General features: G+C 60.6%; 6 protein-coding genes across 6 annotated transcripts; 4 read left to right on the forward strand and 2 right to left on the reverse strand.

The window, feature by feature from the left end:
- Nucleotides 1-1,212: 1,212 nt before the first annotated feature.
- TRAVEDRAFT_33062 (uncharacterized protein) lies at nt 1,213-5,083 on the forward strand (the record flags this gene model as incomplete). Its single annotated transcript, XM_008033765.1, has 9 exons — nt 1,213-1,563; nt 1,611-1,953; nt 2,013-2,233; nt 2,324-3,159; nt 3,215-4,417; nt 4,471-4,497; nt 4,555-4,752; nt 4,805-4,841; nt 4,895-5,083. 9 exons carry the CDS (start codon nt 1,213-1,215, stop codon nt 5,081-5,083), a joined length of 3,405 nt encoding a protein of 1,134 aa, XP_008031956.1.
- Nucleotides 5,084-5,300: 217 nt separating this feature from the next.
- On the reverse strand, nt 5,301-7,040 carry TRAVEDRAFT_111942 (DUF1212-domain-containing protein; the record flags this gene model as incomplete). The annotated part of the gene is made up of 6 exons (XM_008034602.1): nt 5,301-5,489; nt 5,553-5,875; nt 5,941-6,145; nt 6,202-6,287; nt 6,340-6,464; nt 6,517-7,040. 6 exons carry the CDS (start codon nt 7,038-7,040, stop codon nt 5,301-5,303), a joined length of 1,452 nt encoding a protein of 483 aa, XP_008032793.1.
- Nucleotides 7,041-8,599: 1,559 nt separating this feature from the next.
- TRAVEDRAFT_158338 (3-ketoacyl-CoA thiolase) lies at nt 8,600-10,304 on the forward strand. The gene is made up of 7 exons (XM_008034603.1): nt 8,600-8,801; nt 8,854-8,884; nt 8,941-9,194; nt 9,255-9,822; nt 9,879-9,987; nt 10,049-10,110; nt 10,172-10,304. Exons 1-7 carry the CDS (start codon nt 8,641-8,643, stop codon nt 10,235-10,237), a joined length of 1,251 nt encoding a protein of 416 aa, XP_008032794.1. The 5' UTR covers nt 8,600-8,640; the 3' UTR covers nt 10,238-10,304.
- Nucleotides 10,305-10,522: 218 nt separating this feature from the next.
- TRAVEDRAFT_68108 (uncharacterized protein) lies at nt 10,523-13,399 on the forward strand. Its single transcript, XM_008034604.1, has 4 exons — nt 10,523-11,019; nt 11,076-11,459; nt 11,514-12,703; nt 12,758-13,399. Exons 1-4 carry the CDS (start codon nt 10,654-10,656, stop codon nt 13,182-13,184), a joined length of 2,367 nt encoding a protein of 788 aa, XP_008032795.1. The 5' UTR covers nt 10,523-10,653; the 3' UTR covers nt 13,185-13,399.
- Nucleotides 13,400-13,923: 524 nt separating this feature from the next.
- Nucleotides 13,924-15,071, forward strand: TRAVEDRAFT_41678 (uncharacterized protein; the record flags this gene model as incomplete). Its single annotated transcript, XM_008033940.1, has 2 exons — nt 13,924-14,241; nt 14,295-15,071. 2 exons carry the CDS (start codon nt 13,924-13,926, stop codon nt 15,069-15,071), a joined length of 1,095 nt encoding a protein of 364 aa, XP_008032131.1.
- Nucleotides 15,072-15,831: 760 nt separating this feature from the next.
- TRAVEDRAFT_111426 (P-loop containing nucleoside triphosphate hydrolase protein) lies at nt 15,832-18,358 on the reverse strand (the record flags this gene model as incomplete). The annotated part of the gene is made up of 6 exons (XM_008034605.1): nt 15,832-16,256; nt 16,403-16,724; nt 16,784-16,879; nt 16,938-17,020; nt 17,073-17,674; nt 17,730-18,358. 6 exons carry the CDS (start codon nt 18,356-18,358, stop codon nt 15,832-15,834), a joined length of 2,157 nt encoding a protein of 718 aa, XP_008032796.1.
- Nucleotides 18,359-18,444: the final 86 nt, after the last annotated feature.

The following is an 18,444-nucleotide window of genomic DNA, read 5'->3' on the forward strand; positions in this document are numbered from 1 at the left end:
GCGTTGTAGGTGATTCAAACATGGCGAATGTGGAAGATGGAAGAAGCGGTCGCGTTCAATCGGCATGGTGAGTGCTTTAGGCACGTCAGACTGAGTGGGGAAGGCCGAGTCGGAAAAGGACGGCGTGCGATGTCAGCAACCCACGCCATTGGTAAGCGCAATCCGGGGATAACACGCAACCCTCGAGTGCGGTGGGTGCGGAAATGTCCTGGGAAGAGCGGGATGAGCATGGCGCGCCGTAATGCGAATATACGGAGACGAGGAGGGGGCAGGGGCGTCGAGGATATGCGGAGGAGTGGGCGCAGCAGGAGGAGGGCCCGTCCGGAGTCACCGCCGTGCCTGGCGCCTGTCGACCGAGTATGGCACGCAAACGCCCAAAAGTGTAAATCACGTGGTACGCATCACCGACAGCGCACGCCCGGAAAGGCAAGGTGCGACCGAGAAGTCACGTAAGCGAGGGTCAGGGTGCTTATGTGTTCTTTCCTTGCCTGAACGCTTTCTCTTGCGCATCCTGTCCGTCCGCTGCAATCTTGCACCGCGCCCGGCCCTTCTCCCTCCGCTCTCTTCTACTCGACGACTCGTCTCCGATCTCCTTGCTCTCGACGCTCACTCCCCTCGCTCTCGTCGCTCACCATGTCCTCTCAGTCAACTACAACTACCACTGCCTTCTCGCGCAACTACGCGCAGGCCAACCCTATCGATCTCACCCTCGACGATGACGACGAGGCCTCTCACAATACCGAGCGAATGACCAAGCGGGTCTGCAACATGTCGCGCTCGTTCAACGCGGCCTTCGCGCCCTCAGGCAGCAATACGCCTCTCTCCCGCCACCAGTCTACCTCCGGGCTCTCTCCGGCTATGTCTCTCTCTACCCTTGCACCGCACGCGGCTCCGAGCACACCCTCTGGTTCTCAGACTCAGTACCAGCCGCAAGCTCCCTCTTACTACCCGAGTCATGATGGTCCTATTCCGAACACCGTTCGACCGCCCGTGTTCCAAGGTCCGTCGACTTCCGATGCGTTCTTCCAGCCCCGGCCGCAGGCGGTCCCCTCCATGAACCCGCTGGGCTCCGCACATTCCCCTCACCCCCAACCACTCGCCGGGCCCTCTTCACACTCAGCGGCGCGTCAAGTCATCGATCTTACCGACTCGCCGTCTCCGCCTCCTTCCCACACCTCGCGGTCACAGCCCCAACCACAGCTTCATGAGACTATGGGCAACCTTCCAGTTGACCTGCCTCCGAAAACCCCGGTGTGCATCGGAGTCCTCCCGGCCACAGCTCTGGTCCTATACCCCATCCCATATGTTATCCCGCAAGACCCCAATGGCATGGACGCCGAATGGGTGCCGGTCCGACTGCAGTACGAACAGCATTCTGACAACAGGCCCGCGAGTCCGACGGAAAACATTAACGTCCGACCACCCTCGTGCAAATCTCCTACTGGTGAAGTCATTCCCGGCGAGGTGTTCGCTGTAGTTGAACAGAAGGTCGCGACACCGCTGGGCCCCATGCTGGGGAAGGGTCTCATTCGCCTAGATGCGAAAATTCGCAGAAGTCACACTGTGAGCACTTGTCTGGTCCCGTGCGAACCCGAGCTTATGTTTTACAGCTGCCAATGGTGCAACTCCAAATGCTAGTCTACACGCCCAAGGGCAACATTCCCGTCGTTTCTGCCTATATGCAACAGCACGGCCTCCTCCTAGACCATCCATCTCTCCCGTCCGACATCGACCATGTTTCTAACACCTACTACTGTAATCCTCATAATCCACCTCCCGGCGGCCATAATCGGGCGCCGGTTATCAACCGACCGGGCTACATGGGTCCTGGTAGCCATAGGTCCTGGAGTTCACCCGCCGTCTCTGGCAAGAGCATTGAGGTCCAGCGAAGCCAAGTTGACGAGCTCTTCAAGAGCCTGAAGGGCGGCGATGAACTCGACGAGACGGACCCGCGTACGTATTGGTTCAACTGCATATATGCGCCGCTCCAGCTAAATGCGGCGTGCATACAGCACCTGAGATTGCCACCACGCTCTATCCCCACCAGCGCAAGGCTCTCACATTCCTGCTTGCTCGGGAACAGGAGTGGGAGAGCGTTCGCGGCAAGAAGTTGTCCATGTGGCAGGAGAGGATCAACCCGGTCTCGCACCAAATTTCTTGGGTCAACATCGTTACCCAAGTGGAGGTGTTCGAGATGCCTGAGGAGGCGAAGGGTGCCATTCTTGCTGACGACGTAAGTGTCTAGTGAACGAGTAGTCGCCGTCTCCATTACTCATTGCAGTTTACGCTAACGCAACCCCCAATCATTTCCCTTCATTTATAGATGGGTCTGGGAAAAACGATCACTTGCGTTTCTCTCATAGCAGCGACAACGCGCTCCGCTCGTGCATTTGCTGAGGCCCCGCTCACGCCGCCACAAACTCCTCCCCCTTCTTCTTCATATGACCCGCAATTGCTCGCCTCGCAATTCCAGAGCAGCGTATGGAATATCCCACCCCTGGCAGCCGCGCCCGTTGGCACTTCCGCCAAATCGAAGGCGAAGGCCGCCCGGGAGCAGAACCGCGCGGACGCCCTGTACACCCGGGCATGCCGCATCAAGATGAAGAGCCGTGCCACGCTGATCATCTGCCCGCTGTCAACGGTGGTCAACTGGGAGGACCAGTTCAAGGAGCACTGGCGTGGGGAGGTGATCGTGTGCGGCGGGCAGGGCGCCGCGCCGCCGCCCGTGCAGCTCTCCATCTCGGCGATGATGGCGCCGTCCGGGTCGCAGGTGGACATCAAGCCGGACCCGAACACGGGCCACTCGTTCTCGCTCAATCGCGACGGGCCGCCGCTGCGCGTGTACGTGTACCACGGAAACGCGCGGCGGCTGGAGCCTGCGTTCTTGGCGGACTTCGACGCAGTGATCACGACGTACTCGACGCTCGCGTCCGAGTTTTCGAAGCAGTCGAAGAGCCTCGAGGCGGCGGACGAGGACGACGAGGACGACGGGAGCAGCGATGGGATCGTCGAGCTGGACGGGCTGGGAAGGCCAATCGGCAGGGCCCCCAAGCCGAAGAAGGCCCCGAAGAAGCGGAAGAAGGCGGCAGCGCCTGGGACGGAGGCGACCAGCCCGCTGCAGAGCATACACTGGTTCAGGGTCGTTCTTGACGAGGCACAGTGAGTGAACACAGTTTTTGCGTTCTTGCTGGCACTGAAGCAGTGTCGAGCACAGCTCTATCAAGGAGACCAATACGGTTGGCTGCCGCGCATCGTGCGATCTCGCAGCGGACCGGCGCTTGTGTCTCACTGGTACTCCGGTTCAGAACAAGCTCGATGACGTCTACGCTCTCATCAAATTCTTGCGGCTGGCGCCCTTCGACGACAAGAACACCTGGAACGAGTACATCGGCACGCCTGTCAAGTTTGCGCAACCGCTCGGTGTGGCTCGCCTGCAGACCATCATGAGGTGTATCACGCTCCGCCGAACCAAGGAATCGCGTGCAGAGGACGGCAAGAAGATTCTCGCGCTGCCTCCCCGCCGAGACGAGCTGCGTTACTTGAAATTCGACAAGGACGAGCAGTCCATCTACGACCGCTTCTTCACTGAGTCCAAGGCCGAGTTCCACGAGCTGTCGTCCAAGAACGAGATCATGAAGAACTACGTCGGCATCCTGCAGAAGATCCTCCGCCTGCGCCAGATTTGCTGCCACTTCGAGCTCGTGCAGAATAAGGGTCTCGGGCTCCCGGGAGATGCTACTCCCGCGTACGAGGACGTCGCGGCCTCGATCATCCATGACGGCATTAATCTCCAGCGCGCCGCAGTGATCTTCGCGCTGCTCAAGGAGGCCGGCACAGCCCAGTGCGTCGAATGTTCATGCGAACTCTCGCTACCCACGGACGCAAACAACGAGGGCATGGCGGAGGTCGACGCGCCCGCCGTCCCCGCGCGGCGTGGGCGCAAGCCAAAGGGCGGCGCCGCCTCGGGCTCGCGTGCCTCGACCCGGCAGAACAGCCCGTCAACACCACATCCAGTGCTCACGCGCTGCCAACACCTCTTCTGCCTGCACTGCTTCCGCGCACATACGTTCCCGGGGTGGCCGAACGTCGCGCCAGAGCTGCGGCGGGCGTGCTCGACGTGCAACTACGCGCTCGGGCCGGCGGACGTCGTGCAGATCGACATGGACTGCAGCCTGCTGGAGAGCGTGATCGCGGGCGGTGCGAAGAAGAAGCCGGGGAAGAAGGAGAAGCGGGTGAAGGGGATCGCGCCGGAGGACTTCCACCCGTCGACGAAGGTGAATTCGCTGCTGAACGACCTCGTCCAGTTCTCGAGGGGGAACCCGTACTCGGCGAACTACGACCCGGGCTCGATCGAGGTGCAGATGGTCGACAACGAGGGCAACTGTTTAGAAGACGGGGTCACGAAGACGGTTGTGTTGTAGGTGTTTTAGTCATTCACTCAGCAGGGGTGTTGCTGAGTCGTCGTTGCAGTTCGCAGTGGACGAGTATGCTTGACAAGTACGTGGTTCTTGTGCTTCGTCAAATCACCATCGCTGACCTTTCTCTTCCCTTTAGGATTGAGGACGCCCTCGAGATTGCAAACATCCGCTACGACCGTCTTGACGGTACCATGAAGCGTGACGATCGTACACGGGCCATGGACGCACTCAAGAACGATCCCGGCTGCGAGGTGTTGCTCGTCAGTTTGAAGGCCGGTGGTGTCGGCCTCAACCTCACCGCCGCTCAACGCGTATACCTCATGGATCCCTATTGGTACGTTCCCTCCGTTCAGGCACCCGGACCACTCAGTTCATTTTCGCCTCAGGAACCCGGCAGTGGAGAACCAGGCTGTGGATCGTATCGTAAGTTCCGCCCTCTCCTTCGCTCAGGCACGCCGCTCAGTTACCGTCCTCAGCACCGTCTCGGCCAAACCCGTCCGGTCACAACGGTGAAGCTCATCATCGAGAATTCCATCGAGGCACGGCTTCTCGAGGTCCAGAAGAAGAAGACGGAGCTCGCGAACCTCACGCTCGGCCCGCCGCTATCCAAGTCCGACATCCAGGCGCGGCGGATGGAGGAGCTCCAGCAGCTCTTCGCCTCATAAGTTATGCACGCATACATTATTCCCCTGCACGCTCGTGCCGCTCCTATTCTGCATACTGTACATCCCACGTAACTTTGGTCTCCGTCGTCGATGTGTTTTCTTGCTGTACCATCACACGCCCGTCCGAGACGGGCGGTAGCGCGGCGCCCAGTGGGGCGCGGTGGGGTTAGAGAGAGACAAGAAGTTTGTATTCAATGCGTAGGCTGATGAATCTATCCTAGAAGGCGAAGTGGGCCGCGTTCTTGCGCCGCCCCAGTGCGTACACGAGGATCTGCGAGACGAAGAGCCCGATGGTGACCCCGATGGCGACTTGGATCATGCGGATGCCGAGCTCGAAACTGCTCGAATACTGCGCCGTGGAGCTCTTGTAGTTTGCAATCAGCCCTCCGCCGTTACCAATCGCTGACTGTGCAAATGGATGGTGGTGAGTACGTCTCGGAAGAATCCGGGTTATGTGGGAGTTGCTTACGGGTACCAAGAACAGGACGCCGGTGACCATGGAGGTGAACGCGGTGCCGCCGACGACGCGCGAGTAGATGTTCCCGCACATGCCGATGACGAGCGCGCCGAAGGCGGAGACGATGTCGCTGCGGTCCGAGATGAGGTAGTTCGCGCCCTTGTTCGCCGCGAAGGCCGCGCACGAGAAGGCGACCATGATCGGCAGCTGCACGCTCCGGATCGACTGCAGGTTCGCGACGGACGAGCACGTCGAGTAGATCGGCACCAGGAAGAGCATCGTCCACCATGGGAACGGCTGGCGGTACCACGGCCAGGACGGGTTGCGGTAGCATCCTGCGTGGCCCGCGTTCGTCAGTTTGGGAACCGCAGAGAGATTGTAAGAACGTTCAGTGACTGACCCTTGATGATGTGGCTCGTCCCCGAGTCCGCCGTCTCCATGAACGTAAAAGTGCCGCCGAGCTGCGAGATGGGCAGTGAAGTGTTACTGTTCAGGATGAAACCGTGGAAGGTCTCTGCGTCCAGCATGGCGGTGGCCGCGAGATGTTGCCGCGCCTTAGGGTTGACGAGCAGGTAAAAGTCCGATCCGATCGTGAGGCCAAATCCCTAGAAGCACAGGTTAGCAAGGCCTTCTCTAACTTCATGTTAGATATGGTACTCACAAGGAACAGGGTGTAGATGATAGCATATACCATGCGCACGGAACCACAGAGGATGTTCCTCGAAGTCAGCTCAAGGGCGGAGATTACTGTGAGCGTAATCAGTATTGTTGTGCTTCTGTGCAATGGCGCGACACTCACGAATAGTGAAACCAGGAAGGATAAGGACAACTCCGGCCGAAGAGATCGCACTGTAGCAGAAGAGATTCCCCGGCAAGGTCCCAAGGAGTCGAGCGATGAAAGACACGACGATAGATACCGAAATCCTGTAAGGGCTAGGTCAGCGTGATGGACACCCCACATCGCTAGATCACTCACTCGTAAACGTTGGCATAGATGGAGCTCTTCGCCGCCGCGTTGAGGCCAAGGTACTGCAGCACCGATGCGCTCAACCCGCTCACGAACATGTCCACGATCGACCCTCCAAACGAGAGCACACAGATGATCGACGCGCAGAAGAACGCGAGCAAACAACGCGTCCAGATGTCGTACAGCGGGCGCGCCTGCAGGATACGCTTCAGCTGCTCGCAGCCCTCCGTCGCGCCGATCTTGTCGTGCAGCACGTCGCGGTACACGGCGTGCACCCTGTGCAGCGCGGTGAGCGCAACACGCCCACCCGCCCGCACGAAGTGCGTCTCGGACGTGCGCGTGTCCGAGTCGAGGAAGGTGACCATGATCAGGCCCGGGAGGTGCACGAACGCGACGTGCATGTCGAGAATCTCGCCCGCCGAGCCGAGCTGCGACTCGATTCGGTGCGAGGGCGCGCCAAAGGAGAGGAGAGCCTTCGCGAGGCGGAGAACGAACTTCTGGCGTGCAACGTAGTCTGCGGGATTGTCAGTCATGTGTCGCATATGCACGGCTGAAGACGACCGACCTTCGACATGCTTAGTGATTTGTGAGCTCCTCCGCTCACGGAGCTGCTTCGCCCGTTCCTGATACCCCGCACTCGTTCCCGACGCGTCAACCTGCTTCTCGCCGCTATCGTACAGCGACGCCGTCGACGCGACTTTGAAGTCCCCCGGCACATGCACCTTCGGAACGTGCAGCCCACCCGAGGGCAGCCGCCCCCGCCCAAAGCGCAGGAACGCCCCTACGACGCCCCCACCCGCACTGCTGTTCCGGCGCGCCCGGCGCTCCCCGCCCTCTTCGAGCGCGCTGAACGAGCGCCCCGCCGCAGTCGTCCCCGTCCCGCGCGAGTCCATCGACGAGGACCGCCGCAGGAGCGCGGCGCGCCCGGCTTCGACTTGTGCGCGTTCCGTCGCGTGCCGCTCCCGGATCTCCGAGTCCATCGTGGAGGACCGTCGAAGGAGCCCACTTCGCTTTGGATGTTCGAATACGGCGGCTTTCGGAGGCTCGCTTGGAGGAAGAGGGGGCACGGGCGGTATTCCGGATCCAGAGCCAGTTCCAGAGCCGGCACCACTACCACCATGTGCGGGTCGCACACCGTCGAAGTAGGAGGAGGCATCGGATAGCTTCTTGGGGTGTGGCGTCGGGTAGTCGCGCGTGGGCTGGACATCGCCCTGCGCACCTTGGACGTCTTCAAAGTACGAGGACGCGTCAGAGAGCTTCTTGGGATGCGGCGTCAGATTCTCGCGGTATGGGCGTGCGGAGGATCCGACGCGGGCTCGCTCGTCGGGGGCGTCGTCATGAGGGGAGAATTGGATGCTCCGCTTGCGCGGTGGGGAGGACATGTTGGCTGTGTCCGGGCGTGCAGATGTTCGTTTCGTGGTTTACGAAAGACCGGCTTTCAAGGGGGGAAGACGGCAGGAAGGGTGAGGTACGCAGGCGGACGTCGGGGCGGTATACGCATACTTGCAGATGAGGCTGACACAAGGGCTAACACGGCTTGTGCTCGGCAGCCTGAATCACAGAGAGGTCTACTAGCGGGCCCGATGGCCATGTAGGGTCACTAGTCAAGCTGGCAAAGGGAGGCTGACGAGCAGTGATCAATAGGGACCACTCACCAGTCCAGACTACAATCGTTCTTAACTCTCCCAAGTCCCACGAAGGGGCTCAATCTAACCAAGAACATGTTGTACGGTCTATGTGCGCAGTGGTCGTGTACGATGTTTGGTATACGCCTCAAAGTTGTTACTTTTAGTAGACTAATTACTTACTAAGTACCATGACGCCCGCCACGGTGGTACCTGTCCCCCGACCCCGCCTTCTTGCCCGCCACATCTCCCCACGGGGTCGCAGTAGATCGGTGTTGCATTACTCACGACGCCGAGACAATCTCAGGTCCGCGGGACCTCTCCATTGAACTGGTGATCTGCGTCCGGCAAACGAAGGCGTCCAGCAGACCAGGGTCTCCGGCACGACTTGCACATCTTGTTCCGAGTGCCGGAACGCTTAAGAAGCCACCCCCACGTCCTTCTCCAGCGAGACACCCTCCTGTCCTCTTGTCCTTAGCCGTACCAGTTCCTGTAAACCTCCCCAAACATGTCTCTTGACCGCGTAAAACAAGTCGTGTCGCATCTTACGTCTGGCACGACCAAGGGTCGCGCAGCGCTGCTCCAGAATTCGCCCGACGATGTCGTCATTACCATGGCCATTCGCTCTCCCATGTGCAAGGCAAAGAAGGGCGGCTTCAAGGACACCAAGTACGTGTTATACTCGTGTCATTCGTAGACGTCGGCTAACAGCATGTCACAGGAGCGATGAGCTGCTTTACGAGATGTTTAAGGTGCAGCGCTCTCGCCTCGTGAGAGACCTCGCCAGTCCACTCATGTTGCACTACAGCAAGCCGTTGCGCGGTCGACCATTGACCCGTCGCTCATCGATGATATTACTGTCGGAACCGCACTGACGGAAGGCGCGCCGTACCAGGCGCGCTATGCTGCCCTCGCGGCCGGCATTCCAGAGACAACCCCGGTCCAGACCATGAACCGGTGGTGCGCCTCGGGGCTGATGGCCGTCACCGAGATCTCAAACAAAGTACGTGCTGGGCAGATTGAGATTGGTCTCGCGGTTGGCTTCGAGAGCATGACCGACAGGTGCGCACTACGCATGTCACTCATGTCCGTCGGTGCGTACTGACGTGTCTTCTCACACAGCCCCGACCGTGGTGGGCCTGAGCAGAGCGACGTCGTCAAGGCCTGTCAACTCGCGCGCGACGCCGCGATGCCCATGGGCTGGACGTCCGAGAACCTCGCGGAGGACTACGACGTCTCCCGGGACGAGATGGACGCGTTCGCAGCGATGTCGTACCAGCGCGCCGAGAAGGCCGACAAGGAGGGCGTGTTCGCGTCCGAGATCGTTCCCTTCACCGCGTACGTGAACGACGGCTCGGGCCAGCGCACCACGAAGCTCGTCACGAAGGACGACGGGATCCGGTATGGCACGACGAAGGAGAACCTGCTCAAGATCCGGCCTGCGTTCCCGCAGTGGGGCCGCGGGCAGACGACAGGCGGAAACGCGAGCCAAATCACGGATGGCGCGGCCGCGGTGCTGCTCATGAAGAGGCGGAAGGCCGAGCAGCTTGGCCTGAAAATCTTGGCAAAGCATGTCACGACTTCAGTCTGCGGTGTTGCGCCTCGCGTCATGGGCATTGGCCCTACGGTCGCGATACCCAGGGTGTTGGAGGCCACTGGCCTGAGCAAGGAGGATGTTGACGTGTTCGAGGTAATTTCCGCACCGCGAGCCTTTTACTGTCGTTCGGGTTTAACGCGCCCGCGCAGATCAACGAAGCCTTCGCGTCAATGTACGTCTACTGTGTCAAGAAGCTCGACCTGGATATCAACAAGGTCAACGTGAATGGCGGTGCCATTGCTCTTGGCCACCCACTAGATAAGTATCTAACATTGGTGCCATATCGCAGGCGTAGCTGATCTTGTTGTTGGCCGTCCACGCTGCACCGGTGCCCGACAGATCGCGACGGGCCTCAACGCGCTCGCTCGGCGGAACGGCAAGGTAAGCCCGTCTTGATCCCACCCGGAACCGTTGACGAGGCGGCTGAAATATGATTTTCCAGATCCTTATAACATCCATGTGTGTTGGAACGGGGATTGGTGCCGCTGCTGTGTTCGTCGCAGAGTGATGTATCGCGTTCAATTATGCTTGGGATTTTCTGTCATGTAGTTCTGGATTGTATTTTACCGACTATGTTTCGCATCTTTGACATACGGGTCTGCACACGAGCGACGCCATGCAGGGAGGTGCAGAGTGTGTTGTATTTCTGGAGGAGGAGGCTATGTATAGCAGGGGCCGGACGCAGAAATAGCAGGGGCTGGTGCCGGGTGATGCCGAGGAGGGATAGAAAGGAGGCCGAGTGAGAAACGTGAAAACAATCAGCCCCGTTTCCGTCTCCGCCCCACTCACCTCTCTAACGACCGCCATCCACGCCCGCCAGCATCCTCGTCTGGCTGGTCCTCCGTCGTTTCTTTACATATCCCTCTCCAGCAGCTCGCTGCGTCCTCTCCTTTCCTTCACTTGCCCCGCTGGGCCTCTAGCGCCATGGCCTCCAACAACTATGCCTACAACGCGACTTACAACCACAGCAACGCATCCAACATTCACACCCCTTATGGCTCTGGCGACCCGTACTACAACGAGTCCACTGGCTTCGTGACCCCCAAGGCCACCAAGAAGAGGACTAGCAACTGGGTGAAGATCGGTATCCCCGTCGGTCTCGTCGTCGTTGCTGCCGCCGTAGTGGGAATCATCCTGGGCCTGCGTTCGCACAAGTCATCCTCCGCATCTTCGTCGGGCAGTTCCTCGTCAGAGGCTGCAGCCAGCCAAGCCGTGAGCGCCAAGGCCGCCATTGGCCTTTTCGCGACGGCGACCGACAGCCAATACCTCCTTCCCATTTACCCCTCGGCTGTGAGTATCTGTCCACGTCTAGCCTCGGTAGCTGTATGATTGACCATGCGCAACAGACCAATACCGCCGCATACACTAGTCCCACGTTTAATCCCTCGACCAATGCTGCGCTTGCGTGGCCTGAAGATACCTTTGCCCCGAGCGATCCCTCGCCCACGAACGTCCGCACGGACCGTCCACGCCTGATCGCACCCGCGTACAAGTGGCAGGCACTCCCCAACCTGATCAAGAACGACCCCTACCTCAAGTCTTGGAACGACACGATCTTCGGCAACGCGACGGAGTACTATGGCCTCCCCGTGGTCCAGTATTTCATGGACGGTGACAGCGGTATCCTCGACAACGCGCGTGAGATCAAGATGCGCATCAAGGCTTTCGCGTACGTTTACCGCATGACCAACGACACCAAGTGGGTGGACAGGGCGTACAAGGAGCTCCAGGTGCGCATTAGCGTCATAACGCCGCAGTGACCGATCTTAATTGTCGATCTGCAGAACTCCGTCAGTGACACCTTCGGCCCGAACGATAACACGAAGTGGAACCCTACTCACTTCCTCGATACTGGCGAGTTCACTGCCGCGTTCGCTTACGCCTATGACTGGCTGTACGATGTCTGGACCGACGACCAGAAGACCATGATCCGGACCAACATGATCACGTATGGTCTTGACCGTGGTCTCATCGCCTACAACAACAGCGACAACCTGTTTACCGGGTGGTGGACAAACAACACCCAGGGTAACTGGAACTGTGTCTGCAACGGCGGTCTCACCCTTGGTGCTTTGGCCATCGTCGACGATGACACGACTGGTACCGCGGCTCAGATCCTTGGGAAGACCGTGGACAACGCGAAAGCGAACTGTGCGATGGCCGTGTCCACCGACGGTTCCTGGTCGGAGACTGCGAACTACTGGTACTTCGGTACTACCGGACACGCTGAGATGGCGGCCTCGCTCAAGAGTGCCACAGGCTCCGACTACGATCTCCTCGACGTCAACCCGAACTTCTGGAAGACCGGTCTATTCCACATGTACATCACTGGCCCTGGGTCGCTCTTCGCCTGGGGTGACCACGGTCCAAACAAATTCTCGACCACCGCGAACGCCATGTTCCTGTACGGCGATCATTTCAACCACCCCGAATACGTCCTCTTCCAGCGTGACCAGCACGACGCTCCTGAGCCGCTGTCCATGTTCTACTACAACCCGACGGTGGCTGGCGCCTTCTGGGACGGCATGCCGCTCGACAACTTCTTCTCCGATGACCTCGACCAGTGGGCGGCCATGCGCAGCAGCTGGACGGACGAGAACGCGCTGTACGTCGGTATGAAGTTCGGGAAGAACCAGGGTCACCAGACGCACAACGACTTGGACGTGGGCGACTTCGTCATTGACGCGCTCGGCACGCGCTGGGGAGGAGATCTCGGCTCGGGCGACTACCGCTCGGAGGGCTACTTCAGCAACGACACGCAGGGCAGTGAGCGGTGGTTGTACTACAGAAAGCGCACGGAGGGCCAGAACACGCTCCTCGTGAACGCCGACAACCAGCTGGTCACCGCCGAGCCCAAGATCCTCCAGAACCTCACGTCGGGCACCGCCCAGGGTTCGAGCACCGTCATGGATGTTCCCTCGGACTCTACCGCGCTGTTCACCGGTGATCTCACGAGCGCATACGCGGACACTGTGTAAGTGCAACCCTACCATCGACGTATTTGACACCTGTTAACAAGCGTTTACAGCACTTCGTGGAAGCGTGGTGTTCGCTTGCTCAACGGCCGGAAGCAAGTGCTCGTCCAGGACGACATCACCGCGTCGCAGGCTATCATGTGGCGGATGCACACGAACGCAACGGTGACGCCGGACGGGACCTCGGCGAAGCTCCAGATCGGGGACAAGACGCTGCAGATGTCGATCCTGAACGCGCCGAGCGGGGCATCGTTCACCACCGCGGCGGCGAAGCGGCTGGACTCGGACCCCCCGCTGATCGACGGGCAGACGGACCAGGACAACCCGGGGGTGACCGTTGTGCAGATTAGCCTGCCGGCGGGGCAGTACAGCTTGCAGGTGCTGTTCAACCCGCAGTGGGACGGGATGTCGGCGAGCGACTTTGTGACGCCGCCGGCGGTGGCGATCGACAGCTGGACGCTGACGAGCCACGACGCATAATTGATGGACACGGATGTTTGTTTCTACCATAGTTGGCGTATTACTTTTCCATGATCAATGATGGACCGTGACGGCTCGGATTCATTTGTCGCCCTTGTATTTTCTTCTTCTTCAAGTACACTTCTACTTGTGCCGCACTTTACGGAATCGAAACCCTGGTGAACTGGAGTCGAGGGGTGTTTGCTGTTCAGGTACCCATCGTGTGCTCAATAAATGGGGTCAATTTGAATCAGCGGTGTGTTCGGAAAGGTATAGGTGCGGTGTTCACGGGCGGGATGCTGCGGACGTTCAGAGGGAGGAATGATTGACGGCTGACGGGGCGACGGGTGGGCGCCTGTTGCTGGGGTGATATGGGGCCTTGGTTACGACGCGCCTTAGCAGGAGCCGCCGCCCGCCAAATTGTGTCTCTTCCCCCGCGCTCTCGCACTCTGGCCTCTGCCATCCCTCCGCTCCTTTACATCTCCCCCTCTCTCGTCAGCAACAAAAGAAACTCTATCCCCGGGGGCCTCCTTCTCCCCGCCGTCCAGTACGTCCACATCCTCTCCGTTCTCTCTTTTTCATCGCCCGGGCTGGTCCCCTTCGTCTTCACTTGCCCTGTTCGTCGCGACGACTCCTTCCGCGAACTCCAACAGCCGTGAACTCGAGAGCGAAAAAGACTGACAGCAGCCCCCAACAGCGTCTCGCACTCCCCCTCTCCCCCCTGCGACACGGTTTTGACCTGTTGAACACACACGCAACCATGTTCGCCCGCAGCAAGGTCGCACTCACATTCTTTTGCCTCGTCGTCGCCCTGGGTTTGGCCACCGTATCCGAGGCGAACTCGCTCGTTACCCCCGCCCGCGGCCATGTTGAGCTCTCCCGCATGATCAAGAAACGTGCGGATGTCAGCGGCTTCCCCCTCCTGCCCGTCTTCGGCGCAGAGAGCGACCCCACCAGCACTGCCAGCACTGGTTCAAGCACCGCTACCTCTGGTTCGGCGACGGGTACGTCCTCGTCGGCGACTTCGTCCGTAACGGCGTCGTCGGCCGCCTCTACCTCCTCCTCGGCCACGTCCTCGGTGAGTGTTGGTTTTTGTGCCCACGCGTACGTGACGCTAATGAGCCCGAAAAGTCTGCGACGTCCGCAAGCTCCGCGTCCACGAGCAGCGATACTTCGTCTTCCGCCGCCTCGTCGTCTGCCACGTCCACCTCGAGCAGCACGACTTCTTCGGCGCCCAGCTCCACCTCCTCGGCCACGCCTACGTCCACGAGCGAGGCGGACATCTCGTTCACCTCAGCGCCTGGCCCGGACACCGATACCCAGACCTCCTCGGCCCGCTCTACCTCGACTAACTTCGTCACCGTCACCGACAGCAGCGCACAGGCTTCGGCCACTTCCGGCGCGTCGACCACCGGCGCCGTGAAGACGGACAACAGCCACATCACCCGCACGACGATCATCGTCATCGCCGTCATCGCGTCCACGGTCGGTGGAATCGCGCTTGCGTGGACCATCTTCCGCAAGTGGAAGCTCCGCCCGTCGTCCAACTTCGACGACCGCATGCAGCCCATCGACTGGCAGCCGACCGCGCCCGAGGACGCCGGGATCATTCCGAGCCACCGCCGCGCGGGCTCGAACGAGTCCCACGGCTCGTTCAAGTCCTCCAGTCACGGCCACGGCGCGGCGGGCCTCCAGCCCCTCCCCGAGCACGACTTCACCGCAGGCGCGTCGCTTGCGCCCGTCGGCGGCTACGCGGACCTCCAGCGTGGCCCGAGCCCGCAGCCCAGCATGGCGGAGCTCTCGCGCGGCCCGAGCATGAACCGCCCCGGCTACGACTACGGCATGCCCATGCAGCATCAGGGCATGGGTGGTGGCGCGTACGACTACGGCCACGGCGCTCGCTACTAGACGTGCTCCTCTCCCTCGGTGTGTGCTCTGTCACGACGGGCGCAGCGCGTCGTTGTATCGATAGGAGCGAATAATGCCACAATGATACCTCCTCTCTCCGAAGTCTCCCTCCTCCCCTCTTCACGCCGCCGTGCGCGCGCGGTCTGTCTGGCACCGCAGACAGACCGAACCCATGCGCGCCGGCGGCCGTCCCTAATCTACCCGTTTCTTGATCCCCCGTGTCTGTTACGTTTATCCCGTCCGTCCGTTTGCCCCACTTTTTGCGCATCGACCTGCGCGCGCTCGCCGCACCCGCTGGACGCTTTAACGCCATCTCCCGTTCTGTGCCGTTTGTTCCCGTTGACGAGCCGGTGCTTCCTCTACGACGATTATACTAGTACTTGATGTGCGTACAGTGACGACCTTGGCAAGACAGCGCGTCGACCCTCCCGTCCACATCATGCATCTGACGTGTGCGCGTATTCCTGCCGTCGACCTCGGTCCGTGCCTGCTATCAAGAGTTTATGTTTCGGCCCACGCACGGCACGATGCCTGGACGAGGTGAGGCACATCTCTTTGGCTGTGTTGATTGCTGTAGACTTTCGATACATTGCTCGGAATCATGGTGTGCCGGTGAGTACAACTGTACAACTGCGATACATCTCATCGTACACATATAGCTCTCGTACACACATCCGAGCCGCGCCTCGAGTCCGACCAGCTCCATCCCGACACATCCACGCACCTTGGCAGAGTCGAAGACGATTTTAGCTCGCCACCATCACTCCCTTCCATTCGACGCATCGCTGTCCGCATCCTCGTCCTGATCCTCATCATCCAGCACGAGCGCGCCGAACCGGCCTGCGGTCCCAGCGAGCTTCGGCTTCCCGCCAGTCCCCGCCCCTGCGCCGACCTCGGCCGCGTCGTCGCCGTCCTCCTCACCTCCGTTCTCTTCCTCCTCATCTTCCTCGCTGATGCCTTCTTCCCCGCTGTCGTCTTCCTCGGACGAGCCGCCGTGATCGTCGTCGTCTTCGGACGATCCGCGCTCGTGCGGGTGCGCGTCGTCGTCGATGTCGATATCGTGCTGCCCGTGGTCGATCCAGATACCCGCGCCCGGGATGGGCTCGTTCGCCTTGATCGTGGCTGCGTCGGTGCCCGGGGGCCAGAACGCCCAGCGGATGGCGCCTCCGGCGAGCGCGCGCAGAACTGTGCGTGCATCGCGGACAGATGGACGGGCGTAAGACGGCGGTGTGCGCAGGCGATGTGATTAGAATACCGGACCGAGCAGGCATGCACGGACGTCGATGATCATGAACGCAATAATGTGGTTGTGGTGTTGTCAGCTGGTGCACTGCACACAAATGGAAAACACGCACTCGCGTTCCCAGCCCGCTTCACGTCCGGACGGCCGACACGCGCCGTAATCCAGCCCTTCTTCGTCGCGTACGCGGTGAGGATGTCATTGGCGGTCCACGTCTGCGCACGCAGGCGCGCCCGCTCCTCCGCGTGCGGCTGCATCCCCGCGCGCCACGTGCGCTTGTACTCGGGCGGTGGCTCGTCGAGCGACGGGTGCGTGAGTCCGAGCACGGCCTCGAGTGGGAGCAGCTGCGCGGCGTGGTGGATGCAGAGCGGGATCGCGGACACGCGCGCGATGGGCAGGATCCCGGTCAGCACCTGCGGGGTGCCGTACGTGAGCCTCTGTTGGCTCACATAAATACGATGGGACAGCGTACCTGTGTCTCCATATCCACATAATTCGGGAAGATGAGCCCTGGGCAGTCTACGAGCCGGACTTCGGGTGTCCAGAATAGTGTCTGGAAGTGCTTCGTCTGGGAGAACGGCGTGTTCAAAAGTAGCCTACAAGGACTTCGTAGCGCATGGTCTTACCTTGCCTGGCGTGCTGGACGCCTTCACTTTCGTCGCGCCGAACAACGCGTTCAGCAGCGATGATTTGCCAACATTGGGCTGGCCTGTAAAGAAACGTTAAACCCGCCGCTAGACCTATATGGGGGTACAACCTACCGATGACGCCGACGGTCAGAAATTCGGGTTCGGTTTCTTCGTCCGTATGTTCGCCATCTGCGTGGTCGTCCGCCGCGGTCTTATCTGGCTTCGGTGCCGCAGCGCCTCCTACCGTGGTGCCAACTTGCCCTCCATGTGCCTGAAGAACTGCGTCCCAGTTGACCTGCGTCTTCACGCGCGGCTTCCAGTTCGCTAGCCTCTGCGGCTTGGCTTTCACCTCCGCCGGCGGCTCCAACAATTCCGAGTGCGTCGCGCGCAACGCGTCAACGAGTGCAGCGCGGAATGCAGACGGTAGATACGGTTTATGGGCGCGCCGCGAGCCGGCAGTCATTCCTCCATGGGTGTCTGGGTGATGCTTCTCCACATACGACTCGACCTGCACGACGCGCACCCCGGGAAAGCGCTTCTGCAGGTCGCGCTCCCACGCGGCGGCGCGTTCGGGGCCGACGATGTCGACCTTAGTGAGTACAAGTATGGTACGAAGGCGCGTCGCGTTGGACACCGTCGAGAGGTACGTCGAGAGCGCGGGTGGGAAGTGCAGGGTCGGGCAGCGCGCGTCAAGCAAGATGAGGAGGATCTGGGAGATCTCGGTCACGCGCCAACTGCCGCGAGGTGGTCAGTGCGGGTCGTGTGCGGTAAAAGAAAACTGAAGCTTACAGTTGGCGGTACACTTCGATGTTGCGCTCGAAGCTGGTCGGCGCATGGGGCATCTGTTCTGGCTCCGCATTAGGCGGAGGAGGTTCTTGATCCGCGGGAGTAGGGTCGGGCGCCGGGGGGTCCTCCGTGGTGCACCACGCGCTGAGCGCGGTGTCAGTCTGTGCGAGCCATTTGGCAAAGAGGCCCTCCTCGTTCGCTTCGATCTCGTTCTTGGACTGGTCGTAGCGCCATTTGGGACGCCTCGGACACGTCAGCTGGACCGCTGGAGTGCTTGTGTTTTCCGCTGAGGTCGCCTCAGTGCTCGTGTGCTCCGCTGAGCTCGGAGATTCAGCGTTCACATCTGGGAGGATCGCGGCCTCGGGCGGAACGGGGCGGGCGAGCGGGATCGCAGACGCGAGGATCTCGGTCTTTTTGAGGAAGGGCGCAGGGAGCTTGATGAACTCGGATTGAAGCCGACGCGCATGGCGTGCATGGTCGGGGAGGGCGACGGCGGGGTTGCGCGGTTTGCGGACGCGCCTGTCTGGTCTGAGTGCGGGGGGAGGAGAGATGTCGCCGCGCTTGACGGCGCGCTTGAGCATCATCTGCTCCCTGCGCTGCTTGTGCGAGAGATTCTTGCGTCTGTTTAGCATGGTGGGTGGGGGTGCTGATGGGTGCCTGTGCGATCTGTGATCCGAGACTAGTGAGAGTAGGAGGAGGAAGGAGTGAGGAGTGCTGC

This window comes from Trametes versicolor (genome assembly GCF_000271585.1).
Source record: "Trametes versicolor FP-101664 SS1 unplaced genomic scaffold TRAVEscaffold_1, whole genome shotgun sequence".
NCBI lineage: Eukaryota > Fungi > Basidiomycota > Agaricomycetes > Polyporales > Polyporaceae > Trametes > Trametes versicolor.